The 26,017-nt window shown below is 38.6% G+C and overlaps 1 protein-coding gene and 1 long non-coding RNA gene across 5 annotated transcripts in view; one reads left to right on the top strand and one right to left on the bottom strand.

Annotated features, from left to right (window-relative positions):
• Positions 1-26,017, top strand: part of ANKFN1 (ankyrin repeat and fibronectin type III domain containing 1) — a 564,723-nt gene that overhangs the window by 296,776 nt on the left and 241,930 nt on the right. For 3 of the 4 annotated variants that reach the window (XM_079131399.1, XM_079131396.1, XM_079131397.1), the window contains 5 exons: positions 967-1,133; positions 3,834-3,984; positions 5,642-5,810; positions 15,425-15,591; positions 22,251-22,464. In XM_079131399.1, coding sequence (XP_078987525.1) covers positions 967-1,133; positions 3,834-3,984; positions 5,642-5,810; positions 15,425-15,591; positions 22,251-22,464 — 868 coding nt within the window. Of the gene's footprint in view, positions 1-966; positions 1,134-3,833; positions 3,985-4,043; positions 4,903-4,972; positions 5,811-15,424; positions 15,592-22,250; positions 22,465-26,017 lie in introns of those variants that run through there. The other variant, XM_079131398.1, reaches the window with a different exon arrangement.
• LOC306656378 overlaps positions 1-26,017 on the bottom strand; it is a 73,712-nt gene that overhangs the window by 37,557 nt on the left and 10,138 nt on the right. The window lies entirely within an intron of this gene.

Consider the following 26,017-nt stretch of genomic DNA (forward strand, 5'->3'; position numbering starts at 1 on the left):
AGCAAAATTTTAAATATTGCAAAAGATGCTAAATTTTGTGAAACTGATGAAGATGATGTGGAGACCTAATCGACTCGCATGCAAAGCCACTGACAATTGAGACTCTAGAAGTGGTAGACCAGTTAATGATTGACAAGCACAAAATGAACAAGAACTGTATAAGAACATTTTAAGATTCCAGGGAAAAAAAAGTCTTAAGATTCCAGGAAAAAAATTGAAGCCCTCAAATATTTTTGCAAAAATTATCCTCTTCATGATGACATTGTAAAAATCAAATATGAGGAGTATCATTTCAGTTATAATTTAGTCTAAAGAATTAACTCTCCCCCCCAAAAAGGCAATCAACGCTTAATGCATTCTCTCTTCATTCTCAGAATTGGGGTATAACTAAAAATTAATAACATAAGATAAAATGATTATCTCGGAATTACTTTTTAATTTTTAAGGTACAGAACCAATCAACCTTTTAGTTCTACTTGCTATAAAATTTTGACTCTGATTTAAATGGTTTCCTTTATAATGGACTTCTCCATTTTAATTTTTCTGAAAGCACGAAACTTCTTGCAACTGCATTGTCAGCTTTTATACTGGCAAACGTCTGTTTTCTCTCGGCTAAACAGTAAACCCTTCAAGGAAAGAAATTATGAATTCTATCTTTATTATCTGCCTCCACCACTACCAGCTTATTCCCAATTACAACCCACACACCTAGCCTTGGCATAGAAATGTGAGTAAAGTAAGCATACAGACTATGTTGAAGGCAGATTCACTGACTTGGGGGAGAACGCTCCTAAAGGTGAGACTAGCTGCAGCACCAGCACTCCCCCTATATGTATGAGGGTACCTGTGTTCCTCACCTAATTATTCATAGCTCCTATCATTCATGACAAGCCCACCTTAAAGAGGAAAAGGTTTTGAGATGGTCTTTCAATGTGATTTCTTATTTTGTCTTGTTTCACCCTACAGGATATCCTCTCCTATCACAAAAGGAGTCATCAGCGTCTCTCTCCTGGATTATATCTAGGTTACCTAAAGCTATGTAGCTCTGTGGATCAGATCAAAGTGCTTGTAACTCAAAAGTTACCCAACATCCTCTGCCATGTGAAGATTCGTGAAAACAATAATGTTTCCAAGTAAGTGGTCAGGAGTTAGGATTTTCCTTGTGATGAAACAATGGCTCAAGTGACCAATTTGATGTGCCCGAAGGAAAATGAAATGTTACTTTCCATCCCAGTTTCAATGGTGAGATGTCCCACAGCACACTGCCACAACTGAGATTTAATGTTAGGATAAGGAGGGCTTCCATTGTGGGTTGGTGGGTTGAGTGAGCCCACTAAAAGAGGGCACTGTCCTTCCATGTTCCCCTCTGCATTATCAATGGTATAAGCACTGATGCTTAACTGATTAATGAACAGATGACCTTTTCCTCCCAAATTGCTATTTCTAATACCTTTTCTTCACAATCTAAAAGTCATGGTTTTTTTGTGTGTGTGCGCTTTGTTTTTAAAATTATCTATGGGAATGGAATCTGATAAAGCTACTGAGTCTTAAAGGATCCCCCACCCTCACCTCAAGCCTTCTTTCTCCCTTCTCCTAACCCCCTGGCCTGAGGATCTTATATGTTTTCTATGCCTCTTATGGTTCTCCAGGGAAGAAAAGAAGTAACAGGGTCTGAGCCTCTGTTGGAGATTTGCTGTATGGTTTGGCATTTGGTGAATTACCCTGTTAGCTTTGGGAAAGTTGCCCAATCTTGGTAATCTGGCTCAATTTTACAACTAACCCTAATAGCAGGCCTCTGAAAATCTACTATAATGAACTGAATTGTGCTCAACATGAATAAAAAATGAAAAAGAAGAAATATATAATAAAAGGAAAAAATCTCAAGATTTATCCAGATTTGCTTCAAAAAGTACAAACTAGTTCCTCAAATTCTATTTACACCTAGGGATTTGCTAACAACCAAAGTAGACTCTAATTTGATCATTTAGAATTCAGTTCTTAAAAGTGGAAAGACTTTCCTTGCTAACTATTATGTCTCTCAGGGTTCACTACATAACTATTATTTGATAGTGCAATAGATGATGATGATGATGATGATTTTGATGATAATGATGATCTCTTGAAGAACTCACTGACCAACATATTCTCTCCTTTCACTTATCAACTACACCTGGACTTTTAGTCTGCCATCTGGTGGTCATTTCAACAATCAACATTAGTTATCTTCTGAGTCGTCCCAATATGTTACATGGCTCATATTTGTGTAGATTTGGCAATGGTTGTTTTCATCCATTTCTAGATCATGTTCTAATAGCTTATACTCTTTTAGCGGTTGTATCAACTAATTTCCTTCTGCCAACTACCCAAAGTTCATTTTTACAAGATTCCAGTAGCCTTCGCTCTGCCAGGTCCATTTCCCTCATTCTCAACCTAAAACAATTAGTCAGTGGTAGGTGTTTCATGGTATTCATACTGGTAAATTATTTTCTAATTTGATTAAAGGCACTACTGTAGTAATGTAGTCCTTTAGGCTTTTTGTATTCTTCAGCTAGTCACAAACCTCTTGTTTAGTTCAGTATCGGTGATGAGAAAGAAGAGTTCCCAAGTCAGTTTTTAAGATTGTAATTCTGTGTAAAGCCAAAAGTATACAATAAGGCTTACTTTTGATTGGTTTTATCTTATTGGGACAAAGAATAGATTTTCTAAATCTTGCACAGTATGAGACTTGAAATTAAACATATCTTGAAAACAAAAGCTATTCTGAAGGGATAGTTTAAAACAAAGTGTTGTTTGCTTGCTTGCTTGCTTGCTTGCTTTTGATGAAAAAGCTCATGCCACATTCAATTTGGTTTTCTGACCCACAGATTGGAGACCAGGCTGGTATGACCCTTTGGGGAAATCCCTTGGTTTTCACAGGGTGGGAACATATGTCAGCGCCTCCTCTCGTTCTATCCCCAAAGAGGGCTTTCCTTTCCTCTCTAGCCTACTCCTGAGAGCACACTGCTGATCCCTGCAGAGTTCCAAGAGAAACTGGGCCAACTGAATGTGTTTAGAGACTTGTGCTAAAATACCTGTGGAAACAGTGTTACCCAAGAGGCATTTACCTTGGTCTTTCAAGTTCTTTTTGAAGAGCAGCCTTTGAAGGACGAAACAGATGTGCTCTCCTCCCACCACCATTCTTTTCCCTGCCCTTCGACATGACATTTGTAAAAGTTCATTAGGAAGGACTACAGAGCATGCAGAATGAAGGCACAGGTGACTGGTTTGTGAGAAGGATGAAAGTAGTCATATGTGTCCCTGCTTCCTTTGATTGGAATTGTCTGGTGTTTCTGTTTGTGATTCTGTTCAAGCTTTTGGAAGATGTAAGAAACCAAAATAGTCCCCACCATTACAATAGGACAGGGTTGAAATGTACCATGTGGTTTCTGCCTGAGTTGGACCAGAGTCCAGTGGTTACCCAACTATGGAATTAACCAGCAGATGCCCCTATGGTAAAATGTCAGCTCTTAGAACTTATGGAGGATCCACAGGGAAAGAAAAATAGAACAGTCAGGAAATTATTACAAAATATTTGAAAGCTTCAATCTCAAAAACTGATTCACACAAATTAGAGCTGTGTTCTGAGGCATATGTGGTTTGATAGGTGAACTAGAGCTTAAATTAGAAAAAGCTTAATCTCCATTTGGGTGGCAAAAAGTTCAAATTTCATGAATTGCATTGAGTTATAACCACCAAAAATTGCTTGTCCAGGTTCTGGACATATATGCTACAAGTTCTGAGTTGTATTCTGAACTTTTGTTATATTTCTAATTTTAACTTGACTCAACATACAGAGAGGAGTGGGAATGGATCCAAAAGCTTTCTGGCTCTGAATCTATGGAAAGTGTGGATCATACTTCTGACTGCCCCATGCAATTGTTCTTCTACGAGCTCCAGATGGCAGTGAAAGCTCTCCTTAAGCAGATCAATATACCTCTACACCAGGTACTAGACTTTACCATTTTTATCTTCTTTTTATGGCTCATGGAAACTATGCTGTAGCATAAAACTTACTCAAGAGGGATATATATACATATATACACACACACATATATATACATATACACACACACATATATATTTACTTTCTTTTTTAAAATACCACTTTGTATGTGTGCGCACATTTTGAATTTAATGCCTCAGGCACACACAGCTATACTTCTGCTCTTTTCCTCTATTATCAGTCTCTTTCAAGTTTTCCAGACCCCACTGTACTATGGTCTTGTCAAGCAAGGAAAAACCGCCATCTAGTCTACCTTGAAAGTGACCAAGGCTCAACATCAGACTAGCATACAGCAATGAGAATACATACACATACGCATTTTGTAAACAAACAAGGGTGCAGCTAGATGTATAAATGATTTATCTAAGAAGGATAATAGTATAATCTATAGTAGTGGCCCAGCTATGTCATTCTATCTAGCCACAAACAGAGAAGTTACTGTCAAAATTACTGTCTTTTGTAAGTTAAAACATGAAATCTAACCTCCGCAAATAAGTCATTTCAAAAAAAACTGTTGGCATAGAACAGAACATTGAGTGTGTTAGGTTCTATTAGTTTGATAGGCTGTAGCACTAGGTTGAATTTCTCTTTTAGGCCTTTCTCTTTGTCACATGCACACATGTGCACACGTGCGCGCGCGCGCACACACACACACACACACACACACACACACACAAACAAAGACACACAGCCTATATTAGGAAGACCCTTAAAAGAGTATCTGACTCTCTCTTAACAAAAGAGAACTATGAGGTGTCCTCTGACCCATGGAGGCAGGGGGAGAAATTAGAGTTTGCAGGAGTGTGCTTCCACGGGGATACTGCTCTGATTTTAAGTCCATACTGCATGGCCAGTACCATGTGGTTTCTGCCTGAGTTGGACCAGAGTCCAGTGGTTACCCAACTATGGAATTAACCAGCTTAGTATTAGTATTCATTAACTAATGAATACTAATTCACTAAAGTGCAAGAGATGCCATAAGGATGCTATGGGAACAACTCGATTATTCCAGAGGTGGTCATGTGCTCATGAGGAGGGGGGAAAAAAACAGCTCTACTTGTGACAGTCGATACTATTAAAGGGTTTCTTGGACTTAGCAGGTTTGAAACAGCTCAAATTTCATTGGTGACTCTTGGGCTACATATACATGTTGGGAGAAGGCTGCCCAACTGCCTAACAGTGCATACAACATTTTTTTTTTTTTTTGATACTTGTAAAATTTTCTCAGTCCTTGGCCAGAAACTACATTTTTCCCCCTTAACCAACTTAAATTGAAACTAGTGGATTTTTAATTCAATCCATTTTTGTTGCTTCATGTAATTATATTCATCATTTTGAAAAGCCCACAGAATGCAATCATTTTCTGCTTTTATAAGAAGCATAAATGTTGTTTTCAGAGTTTATGTGGAACATTACTGCCTTAAATCTTGATTTTATATAGCATTATTAAATGGGCTGAACCCTAATATTTATGTTGTATAAAAATTCCAAGCTTGAAGTCGTGTAATTTTGTTAGATGTTTTATGCCAGTTTGGTGTTGTTTATGTAAGTGCCATGTTGTAACTCTCCTATTTTTCCTCCGCGCGTGTCCCTCTGCAGGCAAGGAACTTCCGCCTCTACACACAGGAGGTGTTGGAAATGGGTCACAATGTGTCCTTTCTTCTCCTGCTCCCTGCTTCAGACGACGTCTGTACAGCCCCAGGACAGAATAATCCTTACACCCCACACTCAGGGTTTCTTAACCTCCCTCTTCAGATGTTTGAACTTGGTATAGTAGCTTGTTTCACCTAGAAATATTAACCCAGCCTCCTTATAATAAAATCACAAAGTTATATCTGTTCCCCCTTGTCCCAGTGGAGGGTCAATAAATCACATGATGGCTTTGGCAACAACCCTTCCTAGAACTGTGTACAAGTCTGAGAAAAAGCAAAGCTCCAAGACTATGTGCCTGAGCAATAATTATTGAAACCTAGCTAAGGCCCAATGGAGAGGAAGGAATTCTAAACAGAAAGTTCAGTTATCAGGCTGTACTTATTGCCTCTCCTTTGCTTTCTTAAAATATAAATACAAGAATGATGTTTTTATGAAAAGCACTGCCCCTTCTCTCCCCCTCCCCACCTCCAACTGGGAAAAAATAATAATGAAATTAAAATGTAGAGTTTGTATCACTTGGGAGGGAAAAAAAGTCCATAAATATAAGTCATAAATAGACTCTGATATTAAATAGACTAAATTTCTGACAGACCATTTGAGAAATGGACCAAGTCTCTCAGGATGCAATATTGTGACTTTTTCTGTGGGGTTCTGAGTGGTGGAAGATCTTGTCCTGACTCAAAAGTGGATAGCCTGGGCTCCAGTTTCTCCATCTTTGCAGAGACCTGTGCTGCCCACTGAGAATGTGAATAGGGAGGCTTTGTCTCCCTTTCCGTGCTTCATCTTGTAACAGGCCAATAAGAGGCAATTAGTAAGGGTTCCGTCAATTCAAATGAATTATACAGTTTGTGGAAGGGTGACTGGGTAGGTGGGTGAAATGGAGGCAGACCCTCTTTGGATTGCTCCCTAGCCACCAGATTTAGAAGCAGTCAAGGAAATTGCCTGATGTCTTATTCTGAGACCCAGGCATCTGCATCTGAATTTATCTTTTCAGGATAAATTGTTCAAACCACTCAATTCCTATTACTCCAGGTAGTTCAGATGCCTAAAAGGTGATGAACAGCAACTATTACTCTCCAGAGAAGGTAAAGTTCTTAAGAGAAGCTTCAATCAGACTTGCAGACTGGGACTTGAGAGTTTTGGTCACCTACTATATGACACTGGCAGTCCCTTAAACTTTCTTTACCTTTTCTGTGTTGTATAATTAATACCATTGGCCATATCACTCCCTAAAAGCCTGGATGTAAATGTGACCATTTAATGCAATCCCCAGCCAAAGGACATCATTAGTCTATATTATAACAGCATTGTTACTATGAAATATAGTTTGGGGCAAAATATTTCATTTCAAGTCAGTAAATATTGGGTGCCTACTGCAAGGATTTAGGGAGCAGTAAGACAAAGGCTCTGCTATTAAGTGGTTTTCAATATGATGGCAAGATTAAAATAAGAATATAGATTATTATAAATGAAGTAAAATATGCCAGAAATCATATATATTATGTGATGTTGAGAAAAGAAAAGAAGCACATTTTCTCAAAGTATATCAGAAAACCTTAAGAAAAGAGAACATATTTAATGTGGATATTAAAGGATGGACAGGATTTTAATAAACATGAATAAAGAGAAAAGCTTTCTTGTCAACAGGAATAGATGAGCAAAGACATGAAAATAAAAGAATTCATAAAGAGGACAAGTGGTCCAGTTTGCCTACATCAGAAAAAAATATGAGGGAACAGAGGAATATAAAGCTCTACAGATAACATAAAGCCAAACTGACTCTTGAGAACCGGTCTGAGGAATCTGTTTAAGGTGGATTGGAAGCAAGGTTCAAAAATTCAGAGATTATTATAATAGTTCAGTGTTAGAGTAGGAACCAAAAAGAAAAAAGAAAGGGAGGAAAATAAAAAGGAAACAAATACATGAGAAAAATTAGGAGTAATTAACAAGAGTGGGCAATTGTTTAAATGCGGTAAGAAGTCTGAGGAATGCCCCTGTGGTTTTCAGCCCCAATGACTACAAATATATTGCTGCCTCTACTAGAAATACGAAAGTCAGGGAGAAAAACAACTTAGGGAAGAAAGTATTTTTAGCTTTGAATATGTTGAGTCTGAAGGTTCTAAGACAATATCCAAGTGCATATGTCCCGCTGGCAATAGAAATGCAGGAGAGAAAAATGGGTACTAAAACAGAAATTCAGCCAATATCTACTAAAAACAGCTAAAGTCACGAAAGTAAATGATTTCTGTAAGATAAGTAACTGACAAAGAACTAAGGAAAACACTTCATTGGAAAGCTGACCAATATTTCATTCTATGTAAAACAATCATTGTCGTTCCATAATTACAGGTGAAACTACATGAAATTCAGATTCCCATGTTTTAATGGCCTTCATGGGAATGATCAATGATTTGATACTATTTTGATAGTACATGACTCCTAAGGCCCTGGAAAATCCCAGACATGTGAGGGTCTCTCTTCCTTTCTGTGAGGTTCACATATTCCTCTTGAGAAATCATACTCTGTTCTGCTTTCTACTCTGCAATCTGGTGAAGTCTACTAGAATCCATTTTCTCTCTATAATATTTAGTTCATCAATAAATATCGAGTAGGAGACTGAGGCAGGAGGGTCGCAAGTTTGAGGCCAACCTGGACAATTTAGCAAGACCCCCATCTCAAAATAAAATAAAAAGGGCCAAGGACATATCTCAGTGGTAAAGCACTTGCTGGCAAGGTCCTGGGTTCAATCCCCGGTACCAGGAAGGTCTTAGAGTGAGAGTATGCTTGGCTAAGAGATAAGTGCACCCAGCATGGAGTAAGCAAGAATAACAAGGATAGGAGATAAGATCAGGCAATCAATGGAAAACAGATCAATGGAAACTCCATAGGCCATGAGTATGTTACTTTAAGTATATTGGGAAACCAGTGGAGAATCAGGAGCAGTAGAGTAACATAAGTTCTCCTGAAAATCCAGTGGAACTTCCTCAACAACAACAACAAAAAAGCTTAACTTTGTTTAACTTAGCTTAACCTAACAGTCTCCAAATTCATTTGAACAAGACAAGTACTTAGAACTCATATTTGGGATATGATGTCCTAGAACAATGCTCCTTAAACTTTGTTTGCATAAGAACCACCTGGATAACTTGTTAAAATACAGATTCCTGAAGCCCAACTCCAGTGATGCTGAATCAGTATATCTGTGAAGATGGAAAATGTACATCTCCAATAAGCTCTCTGGTGACACAGAAGCCACAAATCCACAGACCACACTTAAAACAGCACTGCCAAGTACACAGAGATGAACACAGAATGTGTGGTTAGAATAGTAATATAGTAGAATTCTACTGTGTCTGTGCCTTGATCTGTCTTACCTCCATATTGCTATGAGCACTATATCAGATACTATCCTTCATCTACGTAAAACAGTCATAGATGAAAGCCTGGGACTCAAGTTCCTGGCTTTAAGATGTTTCTTCCTAGAATAGGACTTCCTAATCCTCTCGATCGTCCCTTGTAGCCATATCATGGGTGATCCAACTGATCATCTAGGACCATGTAAATTTACAGAAAAGACCTCTTGGTTGGGCTCGGTTCCACTGGCACATGCAATTCCATTAAAAGAGAATTCCATTCTCTTTTTTTAGAGACCAGTGAAAAGTATTGCCTACAGGTGGTGATTAATTCACTCTCTAGTACAATGTTTATTGTATTCCACCAGTAACAAATTTTAAAATATTACTGGGTCTCAGTAAGAATTATGACAAACTCTATCTTATCCCCAAACAATCAGAACTTTCCAAGAGGCAGTTTATCGTAGCTACTTTGTCCATTAAGCATCAGCCCACTGACCAATTAATGACATCTTATATAGGAACTTTTAAGGACTGGCTATAGTACATCCAGCCCTTCTAAGAAATATGCTAAGCATTTTTTATTTGCTCTTTTGTAAGCAGGGACATCTATTCTCCATAGGTAGTCTTGTAATAAAAGGCTGTGATACACTAAGCATTTCTGAGAAAGGAAAGAATGTTTTTGGAAATTCAGTCAGAACTCAGAAAAACTTTAATAACAACATGGGAATTCTAATGAAATTTGAAAAGGTGTGAATTATGGGAATATGTAAATTATAATAGAATAAAGAATTGCACTATATTTCAGTTTGACTTGTATAAGTCATCCCCAAACCCATGAAAGGATTTGAGATTTGGCAAACTGACCATGTTCCTGCCAGTGGCCTAAGTGAATCATAAATAACATTCTAACCAGCTTTGAAAAACTGCATCTGTGCCTATTCCAGCACTAAGCAGATCTAGCAAGGACAAAATGACAAAGGAGCTCAGCTCTCTGTCCCCTGGAGTAAAGACAACTAGGACAAACCCACAGGATACTCCTTCAGAGGATTACCTGTGTTGTTGAGAAAGATGGACCTATAGGAGCATCTCGTAAGATCTGGACAAGCAGGGTTCAGCTGAGGCAAAATGGTACAATATCACCAAAGACACACTCCCTTTTCCACAGCTTCAGGGATGACATTTCACCTTCCCTGGGGTAGGAATAGGCAAGGAACTCTCTGTGGGAATAAAACATGTGCCTGGGAGCCTACAAGCATCACTGTTTACACTGTTCCCAGGATAAAAGGAAAACACAGTATCATGAGCCATTAGAAAATTCATCCAGTGATTTGGCTTCTTGAGGATTTGCCTAGCCTGAATAAGGAGGTAGGTCACCCTGCCCTGACCCTGTGGGCAGTCACAATTAACAGTAGGCCTGTGATGAGGGAAGCTGATTTTTACAGATTTCTTTGGCTTCATAATAATTGGACCAGAAAGACAAAAACTGGAGAATTTTTTAAAATAGTTTGAGTCTTGGTGTATATTTCATATTTCTGTGCTTGGCTACATCCTTCATTCAACAAACATTTACTGAGATTCCACTGTTTGCCAGGTACTGTGCTGGGGCTGGACATACAGACATCAAAAAGGCACAGTGTGCCCACCAGAAACTCACAACCCAGTAGGGAATGAGGCAACTATGCCAAGAGTCCTCAAACGATGAGAGCACTGCTATAGCATGTGGGCTAGCCAACTTCAGAGGAAAGATACCAGCATGCTCATTCCTGACAGAGATAGGACTTTAGCTGGATTGTGAAGGAAAATAAAAATTCAGAAAGCCACAGTAAAGGCAGGACAGAAAAGGACAATCATTTCAGGCAGAGGGACCAGCATGCACAAAGGATTAGAAGGCTGGGAAAGTTCTGCCCAATTAGATACATTCTTAGTAGCTCAATGTGAAGGATGCTCATGGCATCTGAGGAAGCTAAAAGTTAAAAAGGTTGAAAATCACAAAAGGCTACTTATGTCATCCTAAAGAGGTGAACTTTATATCCTATAGGCAATGGGGAGTGATGAAAAAAAAAAAAACTTAAGGGACAACATGGTCTCACTGGATTTTAGTAGCTCTGCAGAGGATGGACCATAGGAAAGCAAGAGAAAAAAGGGCTGAGACCAGAGGTTGACAATTAAAGAGACTGCCTCACTGGTTCAGGTGGGCAATAAGAACTGGAACCAGCCACAGTGGAGGTATAAGAAAAGAAAGCAGGAGCAAGAGGAATTTAGGAGTTAAAATCGATGAGACTTTGTGATTGATTTGATGTGGTTCAAGAGCAAGATGGAGGAGCCAGAGAGTCTGAATAGGGTGCTGAGATGGATAATGTTGACATCTACCCAAACAGGAAAAATAAGAGGGGAGGAACAGGTTTGGGGGAGGGGAGAGATGATGAGTTCAGTTTGACAAATGATGAGTTTTGAGGTGCCTGTGGGATACCCAGGCAATGAGCCTAATGGAATCCAGGCCACAGGCTTGCAAGAAATGGCATAGTCTCAACCTTCATTCCTAATGCCCATTTTTCATAATTTAGGAGAGTGTTCCTATATTCCAACTGCCAACTCATTCACTACCAGGAATCTAAAGGGGCACCTTATGCCCAGGTTCTTTCTGAATCCTTGGCAAAGAATTGTGGCACTTAAATGGACTCTTGGAGATTATCTCATGATTCCTTGGCTTCCAAACCCACCCAGACTGACAATGAGTTCAGCGAGTCAGAGAGACTTAGGAAAAATATTCTAATCTCAATCCTGTTCTAATATTCTAGTTGCTAAATGCCTCATCCTCAGCCCCGGATGGTGGGGGAGACAGTGGATGAGAACAAACATGTCTTGTGTATCTGGTATGTGTCATATGCTGTGTTGGGTACCTGATATACACTGTATTATGTAATCCTGGTAGGCATTGTAACCCCTGTTTTAGAGATAATACAGACTCCTGGAGGTTACCTGCCCACCGCACAGGTAGTGGAGTGATTCAAACCCAGTCTTGTGTGGTAACTATGCCTAAGAACTTTCCACTGTACTCTTATTGCTGGTGTTCACGCCAACTGTGTTTCAGCCTGACACTATCTTTTATATAAAAAAAAAAAAAAAGAGGGAGAAACAACACCACAGAAAATTAGTCTTAGTTTGTCAGTTAATAACAAATCATGTGGTCTGGATAATGACATTATTGTAGCCTTATACCATCTTGTCTTTAAAATGAATGTGATTCACATTTTTAAAAAATTAGAAGCTTCCAGTCTATCCTTCCCTCCTCAGTGATGGCTACCAAATGTATCATTGCTAGACCACAAAAGACTATGTTAAAGTAACATTTGTTAAAGTGACATTAAAGGCTCTGGATGAAAACCACTAGAGCGGGAAATGGAAGCGCTACAGTTGAAACTTGCTCATAACTCACTTGTGGTGCGTGGCATGGATGGTGTGGGTGCTGCGAGGCCACCCACTGATCCATGGCTCCTGCGGCAAAGACACAACAAGGGAAAGCTGTGAACACCCTGGCTTTTAAGAATTCAGATGGGACTGATAGTGTTTCTTTTAAAGAAATGATTCAGTGTCTCTCCATAGTCAAGTTTCCCAGTCATATTTTACAGAGGGAAAAAAGTCAATTTTTTTTTTTTTTTTTTTTTTTACAACTTGGTTTGGAAAAGCAGGCTGTGAGACACTTCACTCTCTTCACTCTCCAGCCAAAAGAGGACATCTGTCAAGTGCTAACAGGATATAATCCCTCCTTGAAAGGCATAAAGACACATTCAGGGAACTACAGGGGTCAAGAGTAAGCTACAAAGTAATGGTGACTCCTTCCTGCAGAGCTGCCAGTAAATATCACAGACCTGAAATACCTTTCAAAACAGGAAAATTTAGCACACAGTGAGAGAAGTGAGAACAGAAGGAAAGAAGAGCCTTCAGGGACAGGGTCTGCCCTCTTCAGATCAGCTCAAGCATTTATTTTACTCATTTGGTCAATAAACATTAGCTGAGAAGCTACAATATTCCATGTTTTGAGGAAATAAAAATTAATGGAGACATGGTCCCTACCATAAAAATATCAGTCTAATACCAACAGTCAACTACACACACAGTTACAATGTAGCAAGATATGTCATCATACATTTAGTAATAAGTGCTCCTAAAGAGGGAGAAACTGGTTCTGCAGGGAAGGGAAGAGATGTCAGTGGAAACATCACTGAGAAGACACATCAGCAGAACCTTCAGGATCAGAAGGAGACCTGACTTTTTTGGGTAAATATGGGTAGCTGGGAATGAGGAAAGGCATGTTAAAAGCATGAGAATACAAAAGGAGTGCAGGGAGTTCAGTCTGGCCAAAGGTTAGGGTTGATGCAGGGCTAAGGGTTGAAGGTGTCACAAAATGAAAAACAATGAAAAACGTGACTGAAAATATATTCAAATCCTCCACCACAAGGAGCTTCCTTATAGGCAGATGATGTTTGGATTTTATCCTGAAGTCAAGAGGGTTCTCTGTAGAGGCCTTTAAGTGAAGAAACCGCATGAGAATTCTATTGCCTGAGAAAAGTGAATCATTTGTCATTTACTGTAAGGATATATGAAATCAGCTCTACTTTGTGTCAGGCAGGGAAGTGCTAAAGAGCATAGAAAATATGGGAAGGAAGGATCTGACAGGAGAAAGAAAACTCAACCCCAGGTGGTAGACTACCTGGATTGAGAAACACCTCCTTGAAATGGGCACAGCTGGAGTAACGATGAACCACTGAAGCCCTCACCCTATTCTTCTCTTCCACTTCCATGAGGAAAGACATAGCAGGCTACTCTTTCACTCATCTAAGAGGAAATCACACAGGGAAGCAGGCAGTGGTAAGACAGGAAATATAAGGTTAACAGAAATCTCTCAATATGTAGAGAAGTAGGGCTTCCTCCCTGAGGTGTAGATGACTAATGCCATTTTCTGAGACATTGTGGTTTACTTCCCTAAACAGCCAAGCATAGGTCTTGAAAATCAATAGAAAAATGGTATGAGGGAAACTAATTATATGTTCTTTCTATAATTTCGCACCCAGTAAACCATAATAAAAGTGTTCTAACGGACATGTTGAAGTTAGAATGACCCTCTTTCCAAAACATGGAACTCACTGGTAAAAGTCGGAGGGACACAAAATAATAAGGTTCCTGGAGAATGAGGGTCCACAATGAGCCAGAAAGAGATTGGAACTACAATAATCTGAATCAGGATGCTTTTCTTATCCCATTGAAATCTGAAATTATAGTGTATGATCAGAGCTTGTCAGAGAAGACTAGATAATCTGACCACCTCAGGCTGTCTGCACTAGGCTCAGTCCTATAGTCCTCTGTCCCTTCTGAATGGGAACAAATGATGGAGATAAAGGTTAAACTCTTTCCTTTGGTCTGCCTCTGTCCCATTATATTTTGAGAGGGGAAAGTCAAGTCTACTGAAGACAAAAATGGTCTGTCCAGGCATCAGTTCCCATCATCCTTCCAGAGGAACTGAGGAGGGGAGAGACAGAAGGACAAAAGCCCATAATGACAGGCCCTCAGGGAAGTTTTCCAGTCAGACAAAAAGATATCCCAAGAAAAAACATGGATCTTCTGGGGATTCTAAAGTTGGAAAGGAGCAAGACACATAACTAGAAATCAGACATGAAAATTCAAACTAGGTTTCAAATTGCTACTTGGCTTTGCTTTTCCTTTAAAGTGAAAAGCAAGCTTATTTTTCCAGTCTCGCTCACACACACACACACACACACACACACACACACACACACTACACATATTTGGACTTATATGGACTTTAGAAATCCACATAAGTAAATTTAAGATACATACACACAGAAAGACACACAAAGAGTTATGTGTGGCTTAACAATGGGGATTGGGAATACATTCCGAAAATTGTGTCCTTAGGCAATTTATCTTTGTGCAAATGTCATACAGTGTACTTAAACTAAGATTGCTATGACATCACTAGGCAATATAATCTTACTGGACCACCATTGTATGTGCAGTCCATGGTTGACTGAAACATCATTATGTGGTGCATGACTATACATGAAATAAAAAGCCCCAACTTTAGGTAAAAGTCCACATAAACTGCAGCTTGAGCCAACCTCACTTCCCCACACCTTACAGGGGTTGGTAAACCTCAAAGGGAATAAATACTGTCTGACTGAAGCCAGACAACTGGCCCCTTAAGAGCACATTTATAATTTATTTATGGCTTAATATTTTCCACTGATAGGATTAATAAATCATGTTTTCATCCAACTGGTTTTCTCTGAGGTATGAATTTCTCTATTTTGATACCAGATCTTAACATGCTTTATTTTGCTTGTCCATTTTCCAGTTCATTTTTGCAGCTATAGAGAGAAATTTATTAGTCTGTATTGCCGCCTTTCTGCTGTTGTGGAGCTGGATTCTCTGAATACCCAACAGTCCCTAAGGGAAGCCATCTCAGACAGTGAGGTTGCAGCTGCCAAACAAAGACACCAACAAGTTTTAGATTTCATCCAGGTAACAGTTTTTGGTTTTGGTTTTGGTTTTGGATTTTTTAGGTAATGGGAAGGAAGAGGCAGGGTGGAAGAGGTTAAGAACCAAGCAGGAAAAAGCACAACAATTTGGCCTGATTCAAAGCCCACAGCGTGCAAACAGCCTGTTGACTTGATTAAAATGTGGAGCTCAGAGAGATATGTTTTCAAACAAAGGTTTAAGAAAAAGTTACAGATAAATCACAGTATTCCTAAGACCTGTGTCAGCCATACTGTAGAAAAAAATCACTCCCAGAAATAATGATCAGAATATTATTCTTACCTGATATTCCATTGATAATTCCAACAGAAATAAAAATTATATTAATTTACTCAATATCTCAGAGGAAAAAAATGATCCACCAGTTTATGTTAGTCCACATTCACTTAGAACTAAGATTCCCTGTGTGTTTTAGACTTCCATCTGGGAGAGTGAACACTTTAATATGTGAATACTGAGGCAAGAAAATGTGTTCCCTATCAATGGTCTTGTCTACAAAGACCTCAAGGTGACAACTCAGGGGCTTATGAAAGGCATACTAATTAATCATCAAAAGAATTTGGATCTGGTTTGAAATTGCCTCTAAATGTCTTAGCCAAATCTTAAAATCCTTCTGTCCATCAGTTTCCAATTCACACAATGAGTATAATAGCAACAGCCCCATTGTAAATATCACCATGATATATATTCAGTTCAATTTGACAAATACTTATTACCCAGGTGCCAGGCACTGTATGGGAGATACAAAATTGAAACAGATATGGTCCCTGACCTTAAGGAGTTTAAAATTCAGTAACATGAACGGAATAGGTATAAATACTATTTATAAAAAGTGCTATGTTTGTTCTGATTGGTCCTGCTCACCAAATGATTTGCATCTCTCGCCTGGATTTGAGAAGAATTACAGTAGGGCAGTCAGATAAACTCTTACAATCATCCAGAAAAGGGTAAATATGAACTTAAATTCTATGGACTTTAGGCCAATAAATCTCTCGAAGTCCCAATCTCATCTGAAAAAATAGGGATGATAATAATAATAGCACTATCTCAAAGAGTTGCTGAGAGAATTCAGTAAGAGAATGTATGTAAAACCCCCAGCAAAGTGTCTGTCACCTGATAGGCACACAATAAACTATATATTTACTTACTTATTAATTAAAAGGAAAATTCTTTGAAATATGACTATGCAAGAATTAAGGTGTTGAGGTATTCAGGACACTTGCAGAGTACTGAGTGACAAATCTTTAGGATTATCCTACTTTCCTCATGTAAAGGAGGTATCTTAGGTGATCTCTGAGACTTAAGAAATAACTTTTCAAGAAGTTACTTGTTCTGGTCTGAGAATGTAATATTTTAAAATTCAAAACATTTGCTTCAGTTATTTCCAGTAAAAATGGAACATGGTGGGAAAGGGGTAGAAAAGGCAGAATGCAGCATGAGGAGAATATGGAAGATTGGCCCTACATGAGGGACAACAAAGCACAGTAAAAAAAAATAATGGAGAAGTCAAGGAGCATACATTTGAGCCTCGAATCTTCCTCTGATTGAGTCTGGGGCAGTGGACAATTCATTTGCTCTCCCAGGGTCTCATTCCCTTACATGTGAAATGAAAGGACTGGACTAAATCATGTCTAAGGACCTAGATGGCCCTAATGTCTCACAATTTTTAGAGAACCACTTCTCCAACCATGCCTCTGCCTTCTTCCACTTCAGCCTCTCTGAATCCAATGTGCTCATCAGTAAGGAGGCTGACTCTCAGCAGTCTGTGGCAGTCCTGAATTCCTCCCAGAGTTCCTGGCTCCATTCCCACTTCCTCACCGCTACCCTTGCTCTTCTCCTTATCACTTAACCTAGAGCTCCACTAATGTTTCCTCTTTCTCTTTCATCATGCCATGAAAGTGGACTGGATAAAGGCAGGTCAAGCCAGGAATTTTTCAAAGTTCTTGCCTGGTCTGGTATCCCAGAGCGGGTAACTTGAGAGCCCCTCTACACACTCCCCTATGAGCCAGCCAGGTATACATAGACTTGGATAAAAGCCAATTTCCAAATGGTTCAAAACATAACATCTTGTGCAGGGTAAAACCAGACCCATCTTCTTGCACCAGAGCCTTCAGTATACTACCTTGCTCCAACCTGCATCATCTCTCCCCTTATCTGTGTTGGCTTCTCAGTGTCTGTCTGTCTGTCTCTCTCTCTTTCTCAATGAAATAAAAACCAGCTGCAACCACTCATCCATTGGTGTTCACAGCTCAAACTACCACACACTATAACCTGCTCAGGCGACCACCAGTCGCGAGAGCATTTGTATGATTCCAGATCTAAGACAGTGTTGAAGTCACCACACAAACCAAACATTGTAAAGAGCAAGGGAGTCTATGTAAATATAGTTAGGAAAAGAAGCCAAGGAGTGCAGCCAGAAAGTGGGAGGGTTGGATGGTGGGGGGCATAGAAAACCATAGATAAGGTATACTGGCTTTACAGGCAGCAGAAAAGTCAGTGAGTAAAAGAAAAAGAGAAGAAGGGGAGAAAGGGAGGGAGGGAGGAGATGGGTGAGAGAGAGAAATGTCAAAGTGCAAAGACCTAGAGCTTGGCATGTTTTGAGCTGCCAAAACCTAAAGGGCAATTAGACCATAATTTATATACTGTAATGCTTCAAATGCTCCTAAGCTGTAATAGAAACACAGCTCATTAAATATAGCCAATCTATCATCCCCTCAAGCACCTTGTAGCTATGCTGTGAGAAAACCAATCACCTTTACATTTCAATAAAAATATTATCTTGCCTGAGTACAGAAAAAGGGGTCTAATTTATGGGATGAAAACTGAAATTTTTAAAGAGCAGGGTGAAAAATGAATGCAGAACTTTTAATCAACAGTCCTAGGGAGTTCATGGTCTTTCTTTTTTAAAATGTGTCAGCAAGTCTTTAGAAGCTGAATTTGGACCTTAAAATCAGGGGGGATTATGTTGTCAGTTACTTTCAGATCAACAGTATAAGGTAAAATGGGTGAAAATTATACTTCTTTTGGAGCTACTTAGCTAAGTCCCATTAAACTCAATCCATGGGCCTCCCTGTACCTATGGGGTTTTTGTTTTTCTTCAGCTAAGACCTATCCATGTCATCACTGAGAAAAACTAAGTAGTAAACACTGCTTCTAAACAAACTTTTTGAAATTTCTATACCAACTCTATCTGTCCTCAGCAATAGGCTTAGACAATCTAATCTAAAGAGAACAGGTACATTATTATCAATAAGTACATTAATTCCCTAAGGTCTCTAACAAATTACCACAAACTGGGTGCCTAAAGACAGCAGAAATTTACTCTCTACATTTCCGGAGACCAGAAATTTGAAATTGACATGTTGGTAAAGCTGCACTCCCTCAGGAGGCTCTGTGGGGGGGTCCATTTGCTGCCTCTTCTAGCTTCTGGTGGCTATTGACATTCCTTAACTTACAGCCACATCACTCTAATCTCTGCTTCTCTGGTCACGTGGCCACCTTCTCCTATGTCTGCCAAATCTTCCTCTGTCTTACTCTTATAAGAATGTCCTTATGATAACATTTGTCATTGGAATTAGATAATCCAGATAATCCGGGCTAAATTCTTCATCTCAAAATCCTTAACTTAAATACATCTTTTGCCATATAAGATGATATTTACTTTTTTACTATATAAAGTACTATTCACAGGTTTGAGAATGAGAATCAGACATCTTTTAGAGGTCCACCTTCAGTCCACTACAATATCCATGACTGTCATTATGACAGAAGTGCATTCTTCTATATTATCCTACTTAATCCTTATAATAACTCTTTGAGGGTAAAGATTTAAAGAATTATGTGCCCATTCCATTCGTTCATTCATTCATTCACTGAGCAATCATATTTTGAATAATTATTCTTCACAGCTGAAGATAAAAGAAAAGTATAGTTCCTCTCCTTGATAAGCACTCTGAAAGCAGTTCACAATCATGTGCCTTAAAATAATTTTGATAAGAATTTTTTTAAAAATAACTTTGAGACAAGTGTATGCTACATGAGGTAGGGCCAATAAAAGCCAGCTGAAAGAGCAACAGTCTCATCAGGAAAAGTCTCATCTGGGATTCCCACGTTGCTTTATCTCCTGAATTTCAGGTTTCTCCCTTCAAAATGGCTTAGTGCCTCCCTGTGGGCCTGCCTACAGTCAAACTTCATGCCCACCTCACCAAACTATCAAACCCTGGAGCTCAATCTCATGTTTTTCATCACCAATCCTGAATACTCTGCCAGGTCCTATTACCCACAACAGAACTAGAAAGCAAGGGAAATGACTATCAGTCACACAACGCTGTTCACCGGTTCATTCCAGTCTGCCTGTCATCCAGATCAGGGTTCACTGCAAACCCCCATTTCAGATCCAACTCTGTGTTGGGAACACCAGGTGTGTGAATATTCTTTAAAAGGCAAGCTTAAATATAGGCAAGTACAGATTAAAGACACAAGAAGGAATTTTGAAAATAAAATATAACACTGGCCAGTACCTTATTTTTAAAACAACTATAATCAAAAGGGCCTTGATCATGAATCGTTCATGCAATGTGAATACCTTCTACCTGGAAGTAGAATGACATCAACTTTCTAAATTTTCTTCAAAAATAAATCATAAAGTGGAAGTGACCTTAGACATCATTCAGTCCACCTTTTACAATTGAGTAAATGGGCTTGAAGAAGTTGACGCCTTGTTCTAGGCACCTAGTGAAATCAGATGCAAAGCTAACCAGGACCCTATGAAACATGGTGTAACTAACTGCCTCTCCTTGGAGACAGAATAACCAGAAAGCTCACAGTCATCCTCTACCAAGATCTAGAAGAATATCATCTATAGAGAGAGGCACAAAATTTTGAGTAACTTTTACACAAATAGATTTTGGAGAAACTAATATTATACTTTATAATGAAAATATCATTAAAGTTACTTTGGTAAGCCAGAAATAAAAACACTAACAATCTAAAATGTGCACTCCTCAGTTTATACCCAAAGGACTTAAAATTAGCATGCTACAGTAACACAGTCATGTCAATGTTTATAGCAGCTCAATTCACAATAACTAGATTGTGGAACCAACCTAGATGCCCTTCAATGGATGAATGCATAAAGAAACTATGGTATATATACACAGTGGAATATTATTCCGCCATAAAGAATAATAATATTATGGCATTTGCAGATAAATGGACGGAATTGGAGAATATAAAGCTCAGTGAAATAAACCAATCCCAAAAAACCAAAGGCCGAATGTTTTCCCTGATAAGTGGATGATGATATATAATGGGGGAGGGGGTTGGAGGTGAGAAAAGAATGGAGGAACTTTATGTAGAGGGAAATGAGAGGGAGGGGGTATGAAAAATGGTGGAATGAGACAGACATCACTACCCTAAGTACATGTATGATTACATGAATGGTATGAATCTACATTGTGCACAACCACAGAAATGAAATGATGTACCCCATTTGTGTACAATGAATCTAAATGCAGTCTGTAAAAAATTAAAAAAAAAAACAAAGTAAATACAAAAAAAAAAATGGAAGTCTCAAGAAGTAAAATGACTGGCACTCTCAGAGGTGTATATCAATCTTCTGACAGAACCAGAGTTGGCACTGTGGTTGTCCCTCTTCAATGCCATTTCCACATTGCATATTAAAGTAATACTATATCACGAAGACCCTACCCCAGAAGCGCACCTTCAGAAAAAAAATATATACCACAGACACAGAGGCAGCAGGACGTAGGGCCTACTGGTTAAAGCATTGACTCCAGCTAAAAACAAACTTATATGTAATTTTTTTAAACCATTGCTTGTGGTATAGTCTTAAGAGGTTTGGTTATTATTTTTTCTGGATGTTGCTTCATTTTTCATGTTCTCCTTATTTCTAAAAGGTTGATTGGTTGGAAAGTGGTGAAAGATCCATGTGTCCTCATCTCTTAAAAAAAAAATAATAAAATAAAATGTGCTACCCTAAAAAAAAATTGAAGAATGCTTACTTAAGAATAAGCTATTTAAGTTGTTTTATACTTTGGAAGCACTTCCTTTACATGTAAGAAAACAATATGGTTAATATATAAAGTTGCTTCTTTTCTCTTAACGTAAGTCCAAGTATTTTGATATTCGCATCTGATTGTATCCCTTCCCCACCATATCCCAATGAGGAATATTTCATTAAATACTGAGAGTTAATAGCACTTTATAAGTGTGTGCAATGTACTCAGTAGTATCATAAAGCACTTTCAAATTCCTCATTTCACTCATTTATCACAGCCTTATGAGGTAAAAAAGGGAAGATATTTTACCCATATTTTTCAAAGAAGGTAACTTAGGCTCAAAATGGTCAAATGATTTGCTAAAGGTTATTACAAAGCTGAATAGCATCTGGGTCTTCAACTGTTTCCACTAAAAGATATAGCTTTTCAGGTAAAAATACATAAAACACAAGAGAGTACAAGATTACAAGGTACTTTCTGGCTCAGCAAACCCATTTCGAAATATTTTACTCTTGTTCAAAAGAAATACTGTGGAAAACAGGTCATCTTTGGTTCTTAGGAAAACTTACTCCTTTTTAAAAGTTGTTTGATAACTTAATGTCTCTTAACCATTTTATTTCAAAGCAAACAGATGAAATTTGGCGTGAAATGAGATGGATCATGGATGCTCTGCAGTATGCACGATACAAACAACCAGTTTCTGGCTTTCCTATCACTAAGCTGATAGACTCCTCAGATGAGCAGGACCTAAAGAAGATCAATTCTACATCATCACATATAGACTGTCTTCCATCACCATCTCCATCCCCAGAGATGCACAGAAGAAAGACAATGAGTGGTAAGCAATAAAGTTCTAAAGTTCTTTGGTTTAGTCACCAGATTCCTGACCCACCAATGACCACCTCTTTGTGTTGAGGCACAGGTTCAGGCAAGTGGCAGGAAACACTGCTCAGTGGTAATGGTCTGAAAGCATAAAAGGAACAAAACTAGAATAGTGGAGGGTCCAGAAACTAGGGCAATCACCTGAAATCAACTCCATTAGGAATAGTGAAGAGTCAGTCCAGTTCTAGAGCATACCTTCTAATTAAGAAAGCACATGAAGCAAGGGTAAGGATTCAGAAGTACAGAGTGAGAATGGTGCCAGGTGATGGCCACATCAGGCAAGAGAATCTAATCAAATCCAGGTAAGGAAGAACAGACCCAGCCTGTGACGAAGAGGAACTGACAAGACTGAGGCAGGAAGTTAAAGTAAGAGCTGAAGGTAAACTTCCCATCCACATGGCACCAATGCTCTGGAGTGAAGATGGGAAAGGAAGAAATCTTGGATAAACTAGTATTCTGTAACTGAGGCCAAATAAATAGCTTGCTTCTCATGAATATGATGAACTTACAGACAAGTTGAAGAATATGTCAGGAAAGGCACCTCCTCCTTGGAAAGTATGAAGTTACATGACAAATACTACCAGCAAAAACATCACTAGGTTAACAAATGTATACCAAAAAACCTTTATGCTCACAAGCGGTTAAAAGCATACTAAGCACAGGCTGTGTCATATCGCATAATTCTCTTTCCTGGAACACTCTGGGACTAGTGTCAATTAAAATAATGGCCATTCAAAGCATCTTTCTCGATTTTACAGCTTAAAAGATCTCCAATTTTATAATCTTCATAGTAATATTTTTAACAAACAGTTCCAATTTGTAAGCTTGTCCCATAGGGGGCAGCATAGTGTAGCAGAAAGAGCTGGGGCCTAGAAACCAGAGATCTGGATTCGAATCCCAGCTTTGTTTTGCTGAATGTGCTTAAACAGATTACCACATCTGAGCCTCAGTTTCCATTATGTAAAAGGTGAACAATAATACCTACACCTTGAAGGGTCACTTGTGAATAAGATTATCTATATCAGCAATGCATGGAACATAAAATGTATTATAGATATCATATTTAATGTTGTTATTCTATTATAGAAAATTTTAGTAGGGACAGTAGCCTTTTCTATAAGTTAAGTTTGTATGTGCTCCTATGTTTAAAAGTCTCAATGTCTAAAAAATCAAAATTTGGCAAAACTTGGCAAACAAAGAACTTGGGAGACAGCTAATTTATATTTCCAAATGAGTTTATGACTTACCAACCAATTCAACAAAAGAACTAGAGTATATTTTTATAAGCCTCTACTGGTTTGGAGATACAAATAAAATATCATCTTTGCCAGAAACTAGTCTAATGGGAGAGACAAACATATTAACCAAAAGTTACATGATGATTGCATATGGTTATAGAGTCTATTGGAGGCGTTAATCTTTAAACTCATGAGAAGTGAGTTTCTTGGATGAGGTGACAAAATCCAGTACCAAAAATAAGCCAAAGCTGAGCAGAAAAAGAAGAAAATGGAGAACACCATATGCAGAGCAAGCAGATTGTACAACTGTGTACACTATCTCACTGACAGAATCTAAAGGCATTGTTCGTTTTTTTTTTTTTTTCATTTAAAAAATATGTATGGTTACCATGTGCCAGGCACTCTTCAAAGTAATGGAATATAATGACAAACAAAGCAAAGTCTTTCCTCCTGTAAAATTAATATCTAGAAAGAATGAGAAACAATGAAAACATAATCAAAAAAAGATAAAATCAGAGTGAAAATTCTGGTATATAATACAAAATAGCAATTGAGTTGTGAGTAACCAGGAAGCTGTTGACTTCACTAAGATGTTCAACTGAGATCTATCTGAGAAGGTATGACATTTGAACCAACCACAGGATAAGGCAGTAATGCAAAAATCTGAAGTTGGAGTATTACAAGCCAACAAGACAGCAAAAGACCCTTAGGTGGGTGAGGGATTGAGAGAAGGTGAAAGTGCTTGGAACATAGTGCACAAAGGGGTGAGTGGTGCAAGGCAGGGTAGAGAGATAGGTGGACCGGAATAGGCAGGTTTCTGTAGACCCTGCTAAAAAGTTTGGATGTTATCCTATTTGTAACAGAAAGCCACTGGAAATTTTTAAGCAAGGATTGATTTGATTTTCAATTATAGTTCCACTTTCAAATCTTACTATTGTATGAAGAGACCACAGAGGGAAAAAGACTGGAAACAGGGAGACCAAGTAGGAAGTTATTAACAAAGGAGATAAAAAGTTTTCTGCCTTGGGTATTTGGTGGTATCATGATGTTATTTACCCCACCCCCCCCAAAAAAAAATCAAAAACAAGGTAAGAAAGAAGGAGAAAGAAGTTTGGCAGTTGGGTATGCTGAACTTGAATTAGCTTTGGAATATTCCAGAGGAAAAAAAGACAAGTAGGGTCTGGAGCTCAGGAAAGAAAACTGAGCTAATTATACAGATTTAAGAAATGGTTGACATGTGAATTACGTTTGAAGCTATGAAAATGCTTGCAATTCCGTAGAGAGAGTAGGTAAAATGAGAAGATGATGGAAGGTGCCCCATGGAATGGAGCAGGAAGACTTTTTCGTCTAAAAAGGAACAAACAGAAAGAAGATACAAAAACACGAGAGTATTGTCACAGAAATTAAAGCATGTCAAAGGATGGTGAGAGGTTAAATAAAACAACTGTAAATCTTCTGTTGTTTTGCTTTTTTCAACAAGAAGTCATTAGTAATCTTAATGAGAGCAGTTTGTGAAGGGAAAGAGAAGCTGAGCAGAAGTAGATCAGGGAGTAAATGGGAGGTGAAGAATAGGACCAGTAAGATACATTGTGTTACAATACATTGTGAAAGGGAAGAGGGAGAGAAGGCAATAGGGGGAGGAGTGTAGGATGGAAAGGCATTTTTAAGGCAGAAAAGATACTCCTTCTCATCTTCCACAGTTCATAAAATTCTAGAAACAACTCTTCAATTCTATTTCCACCTTCACAGCTCATTGGTCTTCTCTGTTCACAGAACTTTCCCAGTGTTTAATCTTCTCTTGGCCACAAGGTCCCAAATGGGTTCCTCCTTGGCTGTATGAGGGTGGCCTCCTCCATGCCATAGAAATGCCAAACCCTCACGTTGGCCTGTGGATGGATTACACACACTCCCTGCTGGGAGGATCTGGCCAATTACATTCGGATTTTATTATTAACTTAAAATGTGAGTGATCATCATTCTGTTTCCTAAAATACAACTTTCTCTTGGGTCCATTTATTTCTCTGAAGCCAAGATTCCATGGACTATGAAACACAAAGATGTGAAGGGCTGCAAATGACAAATGGAACCCAGTGACAGGGAAGCACTGTTGAGAACTGAGAGAAAGCATCTTATCCCTTGAAAAGCAGAAGCCTTTCAGAGCAATGGCATCTGCCATGGCATACTCTGTCCTCTCCACAAATGTGACCATTTCAAATTGTTGGGAGATTATTTACAAAAGAGGAAAACATTCAGTTTAGAGGACTATCCCCA

This window comes from Sciurus vulgaris, assembly GCF_902686455.1.
Source record: "Sciurus vulgaris genome assembly, chromosome: 3".
Lineage (NCBI taxonomy): Eukaryota > Metazoa > Chordata > Mammalia > Rodentia > Sciuridae > Sciurus > Sciurus vulgaris.